The following is a 19,075-nucleotide window of genomic DNA, read 5'->3' as shown; positions in this document are numbered from 1 at the left end:
GCAGATGTTTCATTAGTATCCATTTTCTCTTGGTGACTTGGAGTTATGGTTTGTTTTTCTTTGCATCTTTGGTCCTGGGAGTGAAGGTTTTCAAGTGGAATGGAAGTTGGTGTATTGACTGCTTGAGTTTGTTTTGATGTAATTTGAGAAAGACTCTTTTTGGGGTACTGCTGGTTCCATCTACGATGCAGTTGATTGGTGATTTGGGCATATGTAGGTCTGTTTGTATGAGTTGGTGGTGAGATGATTTGCTTTGCTTCTTGACAGGAAACATTATGGTTTGTTTTATATTTCTGAATAAGTTTCTCACTTTTCCAGTGATCACATATTCTAGCATAGGTGGGGAGTTGGTGTATTGACTGCTTGAGTTTGTTTTGATGTAATTTGAGAAAGACTCTTTTTGGGGTACTGCTGGTTCCATCTACGATGCAGTTGATTGGTGATTTGGGCATATGTAGGTCTGTTTGTATGAGTTGGTGGTGAGATGATTTGCTTTGCTTCTTGACAGGAAACATTATGGTTTGTTTTATATTTCTGAATAAGTTTCTCACTTTTCCAGTGATCACATATTCTAGCATAGGTGGGGTGATCTTTTTTGTAATTTGGACATACTGATTGAGGAGCATTACAGGCTTCGCAGTCATGTTCTACTGACACATACTTTACACAAGTAGGGGTTTCCCGGCAAGCTGTCTGGGAATGTCTGTACTTCTGACATCGGAAACACCGTAGTGGATTTGGAATATATGGAGTGACCTTTTTTTGTAATTTGGACATACTGATTGAGGAGCATTAAGGCTTCACAGTCATGTTCTACTGACCCACACTTTACACAAGTTGGGGTTTCCCGGGAAGCTGTCTGGGAATGTCCGTACTTCTTACATCGGAAACACCATAGTGGATATTGGTCTGACAATATATGGTCTAACATTGTGTACAGATATCTAGCCTTAACAGATGATGGACAATGCAGCATGTTAATGGTCAAGATAAAATTACAGGGGTCAGGATGCTATCTTTTCTGGTGCAGATTCTTGACTTGAATTACTCCTTGGTCTTTAAGTTATTCTAGCATCTCCTCTTCAGATACATCTAATTTAACCCAGTCTGAGATCACTCATTGGGGTGTCACAGTTACTGGTAGTCCTGCAAAGACATTAATGCTCAAAAGTCGTTCAGAATGTTTGACATTAGAGGTCTTGATGAGAATATCTCCTGACCTCAATATTTTTATGGACTTGGGAGATCCAGCTCTACTTTTTAATTCCTTTTGGACTCTAAATGGTGAGTGATCAAGAAAGTTGGAACTGGATGTCTCTGTCTCAGTTTTCTGGCATTTCGAAATTCCTGCAATGGAACTATCTTTCTTTTTAGATGTCTGGCAACCCAGATAAGTCAGAGTTTTATTTACTCCTGATGTTCTCTTTTTCTCCCAGGTTACCAACCCCGCCACATGGAGTCAAGAGCGGTGCCACCTAGTGAGCCAATCCTTTCTAGGTGATATTATTAGAATAGATGTATCTAATTTTATTAATCAAGAGTTAATGGACTTGCAAAACTCAGGAGAAACATTCACAGTAAAGCATACCAGATAATCACTATGAATAGGTGCTGTGGTCACTAATATCGCTTGGCACTTGGGGCCTCATTTTTAAATACTCAGTGTGTAGTACTGCAGAGTTGGTATGTTACTCTGGGGGGTTGCTGCTACCCATATGCAATACTTTACATTTGTCAATATTAAACTTCAGCTGATACCTCTCAGCCCATCTCCCGAGCTTTTCTAGATCTTCTTGCAGCAGTGTACCATCATTACTATCATTAACAATCCTGTCAACCTTTATATCATCCACAAACTCACACATCCTTTTATCCATAGCAGCTACTTGTCCTTAATGCTATACTTCTCCAATATGTACAGCAGCCTTTTATGGACAACAATATCAAAAGCTTTCCTGAAATCCAATTATATAATATCAAAATTATTTTTTGCATCCAGTTCCTTTATGACCACATCATAGTATCCAATCAAATTGGTCAGACAAGACTTCCCCTTAACTCCAACAATGCTCTCATAACCGTGGCTAAGGGTTTGCATACTTCCTTTGCTGCCTCTTTTAATATAACTGAATAGATCAAATTCACCCCAGATGCCTTTCTTAAATTTAACATCAACAATTTCTCCTCCACTTTGCTCTGAGTTACTACAAAGTCATTTAGCTCCCTGTTAGAGTTTGATAAGCTTCTGGCCTCCACTTCCCTGCAGAATTTCTCATGTGTGAATGTAGATGCAAAATACTCATTCAGTTTGTCAGCTACCTGGGCAGGATCATCAACTGTCGATATCAAGTGGACCAATCCGATTCATCCCCTTCCCTCTAGAATTCTTATACATAAGCAAAGAAGTCTTTGCTGTAATTCTTAGCATCCTTTGCCAAAAGTTTCTTGTAATCTGTCTTCGCTTACCTAACCTCCTTTTTGGCTTGATTACAGACTAGCTTATATGTACCATAGGCTTATTCTCACATGATAATTTATATGCATCCCATGCAATTTGCTTCTCGGCCACAAGTGTCATTAGTTCATCTGGCATCCATTTAGGCCTAAACCTTGAACACTATTTCTTAGTTGGTATGAAAAGTCTAGTACCCTCCAAGATTAATTCCTTGAATGCTACCCATTTAGAATTTTCTGTTGGTAACATCATCAGTTGGACCCAATGTATAGAATTTAAAAACTGTCTGAGACCACCATAGCCACCTTTACTAAAGGGAAAACCTTTTCCTATACTCTTGATTGTTGTTACATCTCATCAGTACACTGTGATCACTGCCACCTAGTGGCCCCTTTATCTGTAAATTCTTAATGCATGAATAATCACTGCTGATAATCAGATCAAGAGTATTATTCCCTCTGGCTGCCTCTTGAAAATGGTGCTGTAAAAAACAATCAATCAGGATTTTTTATTTATTTATTTTTTTTTTTTGATAATATGATTTCTCTTGGGAAAGATATTACTGTATTTCTTCTTATTATTATACAATATAGTGTCAAAATAAGATTAAGGTGCACCATATTTTGCCTTTTATCCCAAAAGTTAAATAAACTAAACTATTTTTCCAGCCTTCAATTTTTTGCTGTTCCTGCCAGACAGTTAAATTTACATAAACTCTCTAGAGGGTTAGAAGCCTACATTCCAATAATTAATTACTTATTGTTTAAAAAAAAAAATTCATATGAACTTTACATCTGATAAAGTGAGAGAACTGAAAATGGTGCATTTTAATCTTATTCTGACACTATATTGTATAATAATAAGAAATACAGTATCTTTACCAAGCAAAATCATATTATTCAAAAATTACATATTTCCTGATACTCTCATTTCTGATGCTTAGCAGTGTGAACAAATGACACATGTGCCAAAACTGTAGTCTCTCCTCCTAAGACTGCTTTGTGAAAAATATTAAATTTGTTCATTTTTGTTATACTTTTTAAAACAGGTCTACATTATTCTTCAAATGGGGTTTCCAGAGATGCTTATAATAATATCCATTATTATGGATATAATCTGGAAATAATTTCTGGAAATAATCATCTTCATCATACTTCTTTGTTACTGGCAAAGTAGTAGTAGTTGAGGCTTGTGATGCAAGAAAGCAAGCTTATATAGCATCGCCAAAAAAAAAAAAAAAAAAAAAAACATTTCACCCATCCAATCTCTCTAAATGTTTGTCCAGTTCCTCCTTGAATTTATTTAAGCTATCAACTTCCACAATGACAGATGGAAGTTTGTTCCAGCAATCAACTACCTGCTGGCTAAAGGCAAATTTCTGCACATCTATTCTATAATTCTCCTTCCTCAATTTGAATTTATGGCCCCTCGGGTTCGTAAACTGAACAAAAGGAAGAATCTCATCAGAATTGAGCCTGCTCAACTCATTCAAGGCCATATACAACAAAAAAAAAAAAAAAATCACCTAGCAGGTGCCTAGTCTTCAGGCACTGCAATTTACAGAACTTAAGCCTTTCTTGGTAAGACCACCCTTTTGTTTCCATTCTGTGTACTCACTCAAGCAACTCTACATCCTTCTTAAAATGAGGCCTCCAGACCTGTGTGCAATACTCATTGACTTATACAAAGGGATAATCATGTCCTTTTCCCTACTAGCAAAATTCCTGTATATGCTCTGGCAGTCTGTCTGCACTGCTCAGAAAGTGCTTGACAAAATTACTGTAATTCTGAACTAGGGCTAACATACAGAGATGCAAATGTGCTGTTGAATTTAGTTAGTAATTAAAATACAAAAGCTTTTTCTCATTGGTGATATCTTGAAATATATACAGGGTGTTTCAGTTAAACGTTTCAGAACTTCTAAGAGGGGTAGGGTACATCCTGACAACTCGAAATCATATAGCAATGTGGGGTCGGAAATGCTTTCCTGAAGCGGTGCTGTACACAGAAGCACCATAAAGAAAAGAGACCGTAAGTGAGAAATCGTTTTAATAATACATGAAAAGAAGCAAAAGGTACATGGATTAAAGTAAGTGTTCGAAGTTTCTTCCACGGGCTACAATGCACGCCTCACATCTCCGACGCATGGACATCCGAACATTCTGGAATACTCCAGGCGAATTTCGAATTTCTTCGGCAGCTACTGCGATTCTTGCAACCAGCTCCTCAGCATTGTCAACAGGGGTGTCATAAACTAGCGATTTCATATGACCCCAGAAATAAAAATCAAGACATGATAGGTCGGGTGACCGAGCAGGCCAACGCACGGGACCACCACGTCCGATCCACTGTTGACCAAATGTGACATCCAGGTAGTTACGAACATCTCCGCTATAATGGGCAGGGGCTCCATCGTGTTGGAGCCACATTGTCTGTTGCGTCGATGCAGAAATCTGTTCATCTCTCAAAAGTTGTGGCAATACTTGCTGCAGAAAGATCAAGTAGATAGGTCCGGTTAGACGACACGGTAACAGGTAAGGTCCGATGAGGTGATCTCCCATAATACCGGCCCATACATTGACCGAAAATCGAATCTGTGCTGCACGACGTCGTATTGCATGCGGGTTCTCAACCGCCCAGATATGGTCGTTATGCGTGTTGAAAATTCCTTCCCTTGTGAAGGATGCCTCATCGGAAAACAACACTTCAGCAGGAAAAAGGGGATTTGTAGCACATTTTCCAAGGTACCACTGTGCGAAAGCAATACGAGGTGCATAATCCTCCGGTTGCTGTGTCTGGACACGCTGCCTGGAGTATTCCAGAATGTTCGGATGTCCATGCGTCGGAGATGTGAGGCGTGCATTGTAGCCCGTGGAAGAAACTTCGAATACTTACTTTAATCCATGTACCTTTTGCTTCTTTTCATGTATTATTAAAACGATTTCTCACTTACGGTCTCTTTTCTTTATGGTGCTTCTGTGTACAACACCGCTTCAGGAAAGCATTTCCGACCCCACATTGCTATATGATTTCGAGTTGTCAGGATGTACCCTACCCCTCTTAGAAGTTCTGAAACGTTTAACTGAAACACCCTGTATATATCTAAGCATTGCTATTAGTTAACTTCAATTAATTTTTTGTGAATATCAATAATAAACCCCTATTAACCATAAATTTGAGAATAACACAGTGTGAGTTATTTTTCTATTATCATGGCTGAATTAACTGTACAGACAAACTTGATATATCAGAAGCATTTCTAAAATTTGACTTTTTTTTTTTTTTTATCAAAAAAAAAAAAAAAACGGTAAGGGAAGTGGTTTTGAAGTAATAAATAGGAATATAACCTACCCTAAGAAAAGTATCCAGGGAACCATTGTCCATAAACTCAGTAATAATCATGACAGGATTGCTTTTAGTAACCACTCCTTGGAGATAGATAACATTTGGGTGATCAAATTGACCCATTATGCTTGCTTCTGTTAGGAAGTCCATTCGACACTTATCAGAAGATCCTGGCTTTAATGTTTTAATAGCTACAGTCACTTCAGAGCAACCTGGAATTTTTAATTTTCCACGGCATACATCTCCAAATTCTCCTATAAATATGTTCAAACAGTTATAGTTCATGTTTGTAATGATTTTAGTAATCAATGAATAAGTGAGGAGTGAATAGAGTTTTTTTCATTAAAAATATTTATGAAATTCTCTTCCATATGACAGATAATGGAGATATAGAGTATTTAAACAGAGAAATACAATACAGTGTTCTCTCCAGAAAATTTTGCCAGCCAGGTGGCATTATAAAGTAGCCGGATGGGAAAGTGTAATATTATAAAATTTTCTGTTATTTATAAATGTGACTTAAGCAATCCAGAGCAAAAATTAATTGCATAATTTAACATTATATGCTCCTGTCGCATTGACCTTGATCGCATAGTATGTTCGAATTAATACTGATCAAGATCAGTGAGCAATACCATATGGTACCACGAGAATCACTTAAATTTTAGCCAGGCAGTGAACCCATTCGATAGGTCCTAGGGAGAACACTGTAATACCAATTTAAAGATTAATTACTTTTATTTAAAACATCATTAACAATTAGATGTAAACATTATTTGGGCAAAAAATTTCTGATAAATAAATTACAATTTATAGCCTGCTGCATGTCTGAACAAATATCTAATAAACTTATTTAGCTCCACTCCTTCAAACAAGAGGTGGGGCATGATGTGGCAATGCTGGATGCAGAAGCATGTTGATTAATTTATAGTTTAGTATAAATTCTGTTCTTTAACAAAAGAATGTAGTCCAATGTACCTTGAAATTAGATACTTTTAATAATAGAAAAGACTTGCTTCGTTTATTTATTTTTTCTTCCAAAGTACTGTATTGCTAAAATACAGTTAAACTATGTTATTATGAATTTTTAGCACTTAAGGGATTATACCATATCCCCCCTCCTCAGCTTAAACACTGAATTGCCCCCCCATCATAAATTTCCAGAAAAAAAAATTTAATACTAACCAACAAGAATGACAAATACAACTGTTTAAAACTTTACTTACAAAATTAATTTGTATTGATAAATCTACTTGTCAAAATTTTGATTTAATTTTCTATGGCTGTTTGGGTAGTATAGTATTTATAAGCATTTAAGAATTGGTTAAATAACATGCTTGTATTCGTGGGCCTGTGATACATTTTAAGGTACAGGTCAGTAGAGTAAGAATAAGAAAATTTAATGAGACATTCTTCCTCCAAAGTGAGTTTAATCTAGTATGTACCTTATTAGATGCATTTAGAATACTTATTGTTTAGTTTTATTAATATACAATATCATCTAGATATCTTTTATAACATGTGATTTGTGGGATGAAAGAATTCACGTAGATTTGTTCTATTTTTGATAGTTACAATTCTGATAAAAGTCCACTTAAATTTGACTCATAAAAAAAAAAAAAACTGCAGCCATTATCAACCCACTGCAGGATGGAAGCCTCCTCAATAATTCATGCTGAGGGAAATGGACCATAATCTGCCACACTGGTCCAGTGCGGGTTGGCAGATCAACCTTATTTAGCAGTCAGGGGCTTGAACCCCAGTCTACTCAAAGAGAGTGTGCTATTGCACTCCTGCTCATGACTACTCGGCTACGGAGGCCGTCTCCGAATTCGACTCATAGTAATCTATAAATTTGCCTGAAAGCACTATTTTCAAAGGCAATATAGTTAGCATTAACAAGAAGTTTAACCAATTCAAAAACAGTCCTGATTGAAAATTATCCTTGTAAGGATGGGATTGTTTTCCAGAAGTGATCAAAAAATATGTAGTGCATAAGATACCTGAATATTTGTGTATGGAGAGGTAGCATCCAGTGAAAATAATCTATTGTTTTAATACTGTTAAACAGGATTATATACTAAGAAGGTTTCCATTTTTCTAAAGATAGAAGAATTTGACCAAACAGAGTGGAAATATTGTAGGTTCTAGCTTTTAATTTCTTTAAGTAGAGCCAAACAAATATAATAATTTTTCTTGTAGATATATAATAAAAATTTAACTATCTACTGACAAGAGGTTTTGGTGAAAGTCAAAGTATCAGAAATTACATTGCAGAGTTTATTTAAATTATTATTATTATTATTATTAATATCAATTTATTTCCGAAGAAATGTCCTTTTACAGCTATGCAGCTAGAGGACATGAGTTATATACAGAGAAAAAAACATAAAATACAGACATATGCATTGCATACAGAGCCAGATACAATATACGGCCTTAAACAGCCACTGGTGAAGATACAAAAACATAAAGTTACAACAAGTACAAAAACATAAAGTTACAACAAGTACAAAAACATAAAGTTACAACAAGTACAAAAACATAAAGTTACAACAAATAAAAGTGCATCCGGATACATCGAAGCGTGGATATTGCGGTATCACAGAGAGTCCACCTAGAACTTGACTAAGGAATACATGTCTGCAAGAATGGAAGATCTGTATGTTCTGTCCTTGCAAAGTTTCTCAGCGTCTATGGCTAATCTGTTAAATATTTGGAAGGAGTTGTGTGGAAACATATTGTCCAAGGAGGACATGCTACGCAGCTTCGATCTGTATGGGGAGGTGTTGGACTGGCATCTTCTCCTGTCGGACGGTCTAGCGATGATATCCCAAATATCGGGTGACTTCAGTTTTCCGGATAGAAGCTGAGAGAGGGTAAGAAGGTTCCTAGAGATGATGTGATACCTCCAAGGAAGCGTATTAAGATTGGTGACCAGAACAGATTTTGAGATTGTAGGTGTTAGCCCAGCAACCCTATTTAGCCATTTCAAGATCCAGAATTCCAGGGAGAGGAACCTGGCTTGGTATGATGAGGGTGCTGAGGACCATGTAGTCGAGGCATATAATGGAATTGGGAAAATACAACGAAGAATGTATTTGATGATAAGGTCCGGGTTATGGAAGTTGGAGATCTCTTGTTTTACTGCCCATAAAGCTGAATATGTTTTCGTTCGAGTGGCATTAAAGTGAGGCAAGAAGGTGAGGTCTTTGTCCCAGATGATACCCAAATCTTTATGTTGGGTGACTTTTTTAACTGGAGAATTCGCAATAATGATGTCCACATCGTTGGTATTTTTCTTCTTGGTGATAGAGAGTTGTGCAGTTTTCTCTTTATTAATGGAGAGCCCAATCGCATGAAGGTAGTTTTCCAGTTCATGTAGCTGTCGGTTGGAGCTCACAGTAATAGACTGGAGAGACTGGGGGCATTTTGTGCTGACGAAGAACTTAATATCATCTGCGTAGGTGGTAAAATTAGTACGGTTTGATAGGAAGGGTTCTAAAGATGCGGCGAAGAGGGCGGCAGAGAGAACGCCCCCTTGGGGGAGCCCTCTGGAGCAGAGAATGTGGTGATTATGGTTTTGATTTCTGATCCATAGGATCCTGGACTGAAGGAGTTTCCTAAGGAGAACTAAGATGTTGCCAGAGATTTTGAAATAGTTGCACAGTATGGTACATAATGCATGGGTGGACAGATTGTCAAAGGCCGCCTTAATGTCGAGAAACACAATATCCAGTTGCTCTTTGTTGCTTAAGGTACTTTCAATTCTGAACAGTGTGTCCAAGAGGTTGGTGATCGTGGAACGTCCAGGTAGTACACTATGGAGGTATGGAGGTTTGTGGCCGAACATGTGATGGATGAGAGCAGGAAGTATGGCTTTTTCCAAGATTTTGAGAAAAGTGCATCCTACAGAAATTGGTCTGTAGTCATTAGGCAATTTTGGGTTAGACTTTTTTGGAACTGGAGAAACATAATATGTGTTCCAGATAGCAGGGTAAACTCCTGTTACGAGGACGGAATTGAATGCATCAAGCAAGAGATCAATGATATATACACTGCACAGTTTAACCATGAAAATAGGGAATCCATCCGGGCCAGTGGTAGACTTGTTGGGAAGACTGTTGATGACCTCAGTAAGGCGTTCTTTTGTGATGGCTATTTTATCCAGTGATGTCTGGTTAGCTGGTGGATTAACCCGAATAAAGGGGTTTGGGGCAGATAGGGGCTTAGTTGCGAGCGAATTAGCCCATGCAAGGAAGGTGTCAGTGGACATGGGGGACTGTTGATTCTTGTTGGTGAAGATTCTTTTCCCAAGTTTCATTCTGTGTGCAATCCAGTCATTCTGCGCCTTCCTCCGAGTGCGTAGGAAGCGTGCCCGATGTTTTTTATAGAGTTGGTAGTCGGCTAGATCCCTTGTTTTTTGCCATTTCCTGTATAGTTTCTGTTTCATGATGAAGGCGAGTTTTGCGTCGCTGGTAAACCAGTTCTTGGTCCTGGGAGACAGGCGTACAGATTTGGAGGCCCCTTCACAGGCGATGTCTTTTAACAAGTTTGCTAAATTGGTAAGCGTTTGATCAGGATGGCTAGCAGCAATTTTTTTCCAGTCTGTAGCTTTTAGTCTTTGTAGGATGATTTGAGGTTGCATATATTTTAATGAGAAGATCTTGAGTTGGGATTCTTTATGGTCATGTTGTTCAAGTTGTCGGGGAGAACATAGACATTCACTATCAAAGGAAATTGGGAGGTGATCTGATGCAAACTTAAAAATCGGCGTTGTGAGAGTAAGATGGTCAAGGTTATGAAATAAGAGGTCTAGGTTTTGATGTCGTCTTGTAGGTTGCGTATGGGTTAGTCTAAGGCCTAGAGATGAGAAGGAGCGTACGACGTCCTTCAAAGCAGCTTCGTGTCTTGGGGAGGGCATGTTGAAATCTCCTAAAACAAAGGTGAACATGTGAGGCTTGAGGTGGGTTATAATCCAGGTAGTTAGCTCATCCCTTGTGTCGGGATTATGGTCAGGAGGTAAATATACCGCTACAACTTGAGTTCTCACTTCTTTAACTGTAAAAATTGCAGAAATGGCTACAAATGCAGGGGAGTCGCTGAGTTGTGCACACACAAGGTGATGGATGTCTTTGTAAATGATGGAGACGCCACCTCCACGTTTGAGGTCCCTGCCATTGCAAACATTTTTGTAATGGTGAGGAGTGGCCAAGTGGGTGAGTTGTCTTCCATGGTTAAGCCAAGTTTCCTGGATACAGATGAAATCATATTCGTCGAGCAGGAGGAGAGATTGCAGAGGGGCCAATTTGTTAACAATGCTGCGCACATTTTGCGAGAAGACCCTGATTGTGTGGCATGGATGGAGGTTTTTTGGAATAGATGATTGCTATTGTAGAGGACGAGTAAGCAGGGATTGCTGAGGGGATGTCCTTTTTTCGTCAGAGAAAGGTCTGATAAGTATGCCTGGAGGCCAGAAGTCGGGATCCAGAACTTTTTCGTAGGCAGAGGGTGAACATCTTACTAGAAATGAGGCGTAGCCAGTTTGCCTAGTTTTAAGCGACTTCGATGCGGACATTGTGTTCCACAAGAAACATTCTCTTTATGGAATCGGGGCTTGTTGAGGGTCCAAACCGGGAGACAAATATCTTGGTTCTGGGCAAAGCGACAGAGATGTCATATTTCTCTGCGAGCGTCTGTTTACTAGGGTGAGTCTTTGATAATCGCTTGTTGACTAATGTTGTTGGAATTCTTTGGTTGCCTTCTAGTGGGGGAGAAAATGGGGTGGGGCTCTTGCTTCTCGAAACACATCTCTGGTCAGTGATTCTCGGTTCAGTAGCTTGGTCATGTCTGTCGTGTGGTACAATATGATCATTTCTTTCGTGAAACAGAGTCAACTTATTAGGTGGTTCACTACACGGGTGGCTTTGTTTACTTCCTGTGGACGTTTGTCGCTTTTCTTCTTCTGATCCCGATTCTCAAGTGATTTAAGGAACTTGCAGTAATCTGATTTGATTAGAAGAGTTTCTAGGGCGCTTTCATTTTCGTTAGCCACCCTAAAGGGATTCTTATTGTGCATCTTTTCTTTTTGTGTAAGCAGTTCGGCAGACTCAAGGGGTGTTGTTTGCGTGGCTGCATCCCGTTTTGTGACTATGCAGCGGTCATTAGTGCAGAGACACCGTTCAGCACTTATTTCCTGAAGGGTGCGAGCGATTGTCCCGAGGACTTCACACAATTTTGTAGATGCTTCCTCGATTGCTATTGTTTTTCTTTTCCAATCATCCTCCTGCACCTTCAAAATCTGTCCCGCGAATTCTTTTTCTTTCTTTGCTACATGAGTTTTTAGCAGTGTTATTTCTTTCCGTATTGTCATTAAGCTGGGTTGTTTGGGTGTGGCTGCCGTTCTGCTGTTCGCTGTCGGTGCTGCTTTAATATTTTTGGTTTGACTACTACAATCCAAGTTGTTTTCTTTCAGGAGTTGGGGGGTTATTGCAATCTTGCGTTTTGATTTGGTTTCGCTGCGGACAGATTTGAGTTTGCGACTCATTCTCGTGTGTTTCATACGATTGATTGTGCATTCCGAGACTTCGCTCTTGCGGGGAGATGCCCTTGAAAACTCATGGCTATCAGAAGATTTGTTTTCTTGGGCGGCCTTACCCTTACTTTCGGGTATGTCGCGGTGGTTGCATTGTGGGATCACTGTGGTGTTTATGCCCGATAGGCGCTTTGCCACTTTTTTCATGTTGCCGAATAGGGCTGTTAGTTAGTGAATGGTTGATAATTCTAGTAAGGAATTCACTCTGTTAGGTCGGGACTCCCAAGGACGAAGAGAGGGGGTTCTTTCAGCTTCAAAACAATCAGCCCACGCAGTGAGGGGAAGCTCGCACGGACGACCTTGAGAGAAGCTAATGATTAAGGGACGGGACACAAAAGGCACGTAGAGCGCTGTTGGCTTTTGATATAGCTAATATTAAAATCATAAATATCTTTTTACCTTGTATCTTCTGTCCGGAATCACTTAAAGATCTCGATTGGTGACTTAAATCCGCGTCGGAAGGTATTAAACTTAAGCCATAAGGTTACTGTGGCACTGAAATATTACAGATATTGGAGGAGCACGTTGTAGGACGTCAGCACTGCTCGAACGAGTTTACTGTTCAATATTCAGTCCTTTCCAAAACAACAACTATATTCTCTTTTTTCAGCAAAGCATGCTGATAAAGGAGATACAGTTGTTGCCCATGTGCTTTAAAAATAAATAATTCTTCATTTGTCCGACCAAATATAAATGTAGCAGTACATTGGTAAGTGACAAATTCCCTTCACAAATGCCAGTTGGTAACACAATATTTTTTTTGACCTTTCGATGGAGTGAAAAATCTGACTTCAATCCCTGCTTGTTTTCTAGGTAGAAAATTTGGTGGTAAACTGCAATTTAAATCCTTCTCCAGTAAGTTTTTCTGGCTGAACATTGAGCTTAAATGATAAAAGGCTGACAATATGAGGCTTCTAGAAAGTACTGTTATTGTGTGGATCCTCTGTAACCATGTGACATCCCACCGCTACATATTAAAACAATCTATTTTATTTACATGATGTGCTTACGTTATGCATTTTTTGCTTAAGTTCTCATTTTGATAGACTGCTTGACTGTAACCCAGACCATGAAGTAGTCTACAGACTTTAAGGTTTTTGCTTTTAAAATGGAATCTATTCTTCAATACCAACCTTGTAACCAGTCTAAAAGTATTAATTTCTAACTGTCTTCTCAACTAAGTACTATAGGTTCTAATACCTCATGTGTTTGGGGTTTTCATAAAAAAAAAACAAACTGTTTTTAGCCAGGTCTATCAAAAGTAATATTAATTCAAGCAAATGTAGGGATATTTCTAATTAAACATTTTTAAAAATCAAATATGTTGCTTTTGCATGACATATTTCAATATAATGTTAACATAGCTGTTTATTAAGTTTTCCTTAACTTGCCACAGTAATACTAAACATAAGGCTATAGTATAAAATAAGAATTTCAAAATGTGTTAGCAGATGTGCAATAATAGTAAGTTGGAATTAATCTGAAAACCCATTAAATTTTCTTATTCTGACCAGATCTGCAATTTCTCTTCAATTTAAAACATATCACCAGCTCCAATAAAGGCATGTCATTATAATAGTTTGACAAGTAGATTTGCTAATAAAAATTAATTCTATATACACAGCAATAGGTTAAATTAAGGTTCAATTCCACTATAAATCAATCCAATAAATTACAAACAAAAACCTTTATTTGTATTGCTCACATAAAATAATGAGATGGATCTCTGGTTCAAAAATATAAGATTTTAGTAAAACTGATTTATAAGTTGGAATCTATTTTCAAATTTCAATCTTTCCACAGGCTGGCTGATTCTTTTCAGAAAATAATCTAGCGTATAGTAGTTCTTCCTACTAAGGTTCCACTAGATGTATTCTCTTGAACATAAATCAACATGTGCCATCACTCAAAATCACAAATTTGGTTCTGAGGTTAAGATGATGGATATTCAACATAACTACATAAAATTGTTAATCTCTGAAACCATGGAAATGAAAATACATTGAAATGCTGTTAATAAATTCAATATTAAGAATGGTGCCCATTCTTAATATTGGACTTTTTCTTATATGTTTTTTTTTTTTTTTGATAGTTGTTGGCGCATTGGCTTCTGTGGCCATAATGCACCTCCCAAGGTTTTTGCAGTACTTTGATCCAAGCCCGAGGCGGAATTCGAACCCGCAACCTTTGGGTTGCCAGGCAGGCACTTTACCCACCCGGCTAGCCCGGTCGGCTTTTCTTATATGAGCACATGCATTGCAATCACTCACATGATGCCAAGCGAGCTAATTAGAGATTCTGTTATGTATAGATGAAATTTAGCAACTCCATGACCACAGGCATATTGCTGAAAAGTCATATCTACCTTTGGGCTTGGCAGTTAAGTTTTAAATTTGGTTTGTCTTTTAGCACCTCGTGCTTGTATTAGTATTACATTCTATATTCTGAGGTTTATGGTGATAGGATGCCCATTCATTGTTTAAATTGAGGAGGTAGTATAGCTACTTGGGTGCTAAAATTCATAATGCTATAAGAAATTTTATTTGTGTGTTTTGTATTTAGCAGTACTTTTAAAAAATAAATGAAAATGAAGTCCTTTCTGTTATTAAGAATTCTGTTCTATATAGTGTTCCTTCCCCCCTCCATTTTAGGCCATTCAATGATGAGCAGAAAATTAAAACAATATTGAATTTTTCTTCTTATAAAGTGGAAGCAAACATAATTCTGATACAGTAATCAAAGCTTTTTTTTAGCAGTTTCTGGGTGTTTCCCCTATCAAGTCAGGATATTCACAGCTTGGATAAGAAATTTAAGATAAAAGGAAGCATTCCTCATTCAAAAATAGGCAATAGACTAAAGTAACTGAAAAAAAAAAACAGTCCTTCAAAGTTCTCCAAAATCAAATAGACATGTATTACAAGCAGTGGTGTATTATACCATAAACAAAAAAGACATTTGCCTAAGACCCAAATCCATGGGCAACTGTGCCTGAAGGCTGCCCCACTCACCCCTGGGTTACTACTTACTTTCTAATATGTAGTGAACAGAAATGAAAATGAGTGTTTTTTTATAATATATACACATATATTGGCCCCCTTTAAAATTTTCTCTGGGTACCCTATTATACTGGCACGCACTCATAAGTATGATATACAAAGTGAAATGTCTGTAGTGTGATTGAACTCTTGGAAAATTGTTTACAAAGTAAGGTTAATACAAAGTGTTAGCTGTTAGTACCATACTACTAGTATTATGAAAGTTTTAAATTTTTTTTTGTGAAAAAACATCCTACATTTGTTTATCAATTTTTTAACTTTAACTGTATTTTATTTGTTTCTTTTTGTAAAGGGTAAAAGGTAGTTTTATTGTGTTACATCTAATACAGTCGGTCCTCGTATAACACGTGTTTGCATTACACGAATTCGATCATACACGATTTATAAATAGGGGAACGTTATCTTATATAACACAAACCGAATTCGCTTATACACGATTCGCCTTTGTGTTTACAAGAAATGGCAGTCGAACGCGGAATCACCCCAACTGAACGCAACACGATAGGAATGAAGGAGATTCTGAAAATGTATTTATGTGTTTTATATCAGTGAAGGGGAAACACATTTCACCATAGTAACGTAAAAACCAACACAATTCCAGCTATCGGTATAATCGCAAATGCAATTAGATGGAGTTTACTACCAGTTTATAACAGATTCCAACTAGCAGAAACGCAACTGGAAATTGTTTTTATTGTTTTATGGTAGTAACCCCTAGAAATGTGCTTTAGTAAAATGTGAGGTGTTAATAGTGTATCTCGGGCTTTACAGTGTTGTTTATTCAGTTGCTACATGCACTCAGCTTTGTTTATGTGTATCAAGCGTGCCTCCTCGTTTTGTAATTGCGCTTTATTCCCTAAAAATGAGTAAAATACTTAAAAGGTGTGAAAAGGAAGCATCCTGGCGAAGACACTGCAGATTCAGAGAGAGAAAAAAAAGCAATATGGATAAACAGAGGCGGACTGGCTCAAAAATTCTTATCCGGGAAAATTTATAGTGGCCTCATACTACGGTTTATGGCCAAAATCACACCGGCCTCCGGCCCACCGTGGTTTCCCCCGTAAGGCTTATGGCCAGTCCTCTTCTGTCGATAGAGAAAAAATATGAAATTGTGAAACGCTTTGAGGAAATGAAAGACCATGTGATATTGCACGTGCTACAGACCTAAATGAGGCAACGCCGAGAATTACAAAGAATGCAGAGAAAATAAAAACAACTTTCATAGCGGGAACAACTCAGTGTAATTAAAATCCATTAGATTAAGACACAAAGAATTGGAAGAGATGGAACGGCTGTCATCTCTTTGGATAGAAAATCAAACAAAAAGCAAGTTTGCTTACGATAGAAGCAAAAGTATTATTTTATTACGACTTACGTATTACGTATTATAAAATACGTAAGTATTTTATTACGACTATTTTATTTAATATAATAAATTTTTTTACGAATAAAATACGTATTTTATTCGTATAAAATACTTTTTTAGTATTAAAAAATACTAAAAATACTTTATTATAATATAATATTATTTTTATTACGTATTTTAATCGTTATAAAATACGTAAGTATTTTATAACGATTAAAATTACCCGATTATTTATTGTGTTTGGTAATGTTTTGGTTCCAAATGTGTGTTCAATCTTGGGTGGTCGGCACCTAACCCCACTTTTCCCATAGGGCCTGTTGTTTATATTGCACGAGGGTTTCTAGGAACGCAACTATCGTGCTATACGAGGACAGACTGTATCTGTGCAAATCCACATATAATGCAATTTGAAAACTTTTACTTGCATGCATGCTAATCAGCATTTCGAAAAGCTGATGCAATGAAAATTGGAAAATTTAAATTGCTGTAAACAATATTTTACTTTTGCCATGCAGTTTGCTTTCCTAGGTTTTCAGTTCTGAGTACTTAACCCTAACCTCAATTCTATTCTGATTAAATTAATATTTCTATATTTAGCTTGCTAGCGTAATAATTTTGCTGATGTAGATAAATAAACCCCTGATTTTTCCAAATGTATGTCATATATTAATTCAGAAAAAACGCAATTCTGTTTCACTCATTCTAGATAACATTACTGATATTCCTTTTTATGAATGACAGGGCCTCAAGCACAAATCGCATCAAATGACATTATAAGATATTTATCAAATTTATAGTTTAATTTTTATGAATATGGAAATCTTCCTCATTTATTCATTCAACTGCCGTTTTCTGGAACAACCTTCCTTCATATGTATTTCCTGAAAATTACAATCTACAGAAGTTCAAGTCCAATGTCAACAAATATCTTCTTTCGTCTTCTCAACCTCCAACCCAAGCACGGTACTAAGTACTATAGGTTCTAATACCTCTTGTGTTTGGGGTTCACATAAAAAAAAATCTGTCGTGGAAGTTGATAGATTAAATAAATTTAAGGAGGAACTGGAGAAACATTTAGTGGGATTTTTTTTTTTTTTGGGCTGATGCTGCATATGCTCATACACTTGCTTTCTTGCATCACATGCCACCACTACTACTACTAGTAAAGCCAGCTTACTATCAATAATTGTGCTTTACAGATGTCACTCTACACATGCATACAATTAGATTTAATCTTAATTGTGGAATAAATAATAGATTTCCAGAATCTTCTTTTTTTTTTGAGGCGTACAGTCCTGTGTCGTGGTGTTAGCAATGGGACTCTGGTGGGTCGGTGGCTCCCATAACCTACTGCCACTAATGAAGTTAGTTCTTCATAAGGCCAAGCAGATGGTTCTAATAAATTTAAATAATTTAAAATGTTTTCAACATTATTTCTGTCTGATACAGGACAAATTCATGTGTTGAATTATATTTTCTAGTAATGTATCCCTAGGAAAAAGCATTGAATTTATTATTTTTATTACATGGAATATCTTTAAATTTATCTGACTTAATCAAATCTTCAACTTGAGATTCATGTTTTCCAGCACCAACCTTTAAATTTACCAAAGCCCTTATTATGCGTTTGATTAATTTTTTGAGTTTCCTGAATGTTAGTTGATCTTGGCTAAAGTGCAGTTGAAAGTAATGAAATTTCTTCAAGAATGTCTATCATTAAAGTAAGGTCTTGCAAAAAATTAATGTTAGCTAAATTTCTTTTGCCAGTCCAGAATAAAAAGAAGAACGTGTGGATGTTTGTTGGAAATAACATTCCTGTAAAATTGCTGGTGAAGATAATCCCTACACAGACTGCCACGTAGGGAAGGAGGTGAGGAAAGAAAGCACAAAGATTGCCGTAATAAGCACACCCCAGCTGAATTTTCTGTGTCACCATATATAAGCTTATCGCCCAAATGCCGCTAACCATTGTTGATTAAAGTGCATGCTGCTCTACAGTTTATAGCCATTGTCGGTTTAAAATCAGCTTGTGTGAGCTGGTGCAGTCCACCTCCAACACACCACTGATAAGGCAAAGAGTAATGTCAAATACACAAACTAATGACTTGTTAGATGAATATAAACCCATGCACAAAAAATGGAGCAAGTTAGGTCAGAATGTACACTGAGTGGACAGAAATCCTAGTAATGGGTAGGACAGAAATCCTACCCATTACTAGGTAGGATACCTACCTACCTAGTAATGGGTAGGCCCACCT

At 37.3% G+C, this 19,075-nt stretch overlaps 1 protein-coding gene across 2 annotated transcripts in view; it reads right to left on the bottom strand.

The window, feature by feature from the left end:
• LOC150079203 (ephrin type-B receptor 1-B-like) overlaps nucleotides 1–19,075 on the bottom strand; it is a 452,380-nt gene that overhangs the window by 101,425 nt on the left and 331,880 nt on the right. For both annotated transcript variants that reach the window (XM_090383683.1, XM_090383684.1), the window contains exon 11: nucleotides 5,807–6,054. In XM_090383683.1, the coding sequence (XP_090239809.1) occupies nucleotides 5,807–6,054 (248 nt within the window). The remainder of the gene's footprint in view (nucleotides 1–5,806; nucleotides 6,055–19,075) is intronic.

Source organism: Mastigoproctus giganteus, chromosome 10 (assembly GCF_048544385.1).
Source record: "Mastigoproctus giganteus isolate SK-2022 chromosome 10, ASM4854438v1, whole genome shotgun sequence".
Taxonomy (NCBI): domain Eukaryota; kingdom Metazoa; phylum Arthropoda; class Arachnida; order Uropygi; family Thelyphonidae; genus Mastigoproctus; species Mastigoproctus giganteus.
Note: the sequence above shows the minus strand (reverse complement) of the source record. Positions and strands in the feature narration are given on the sequence as shown.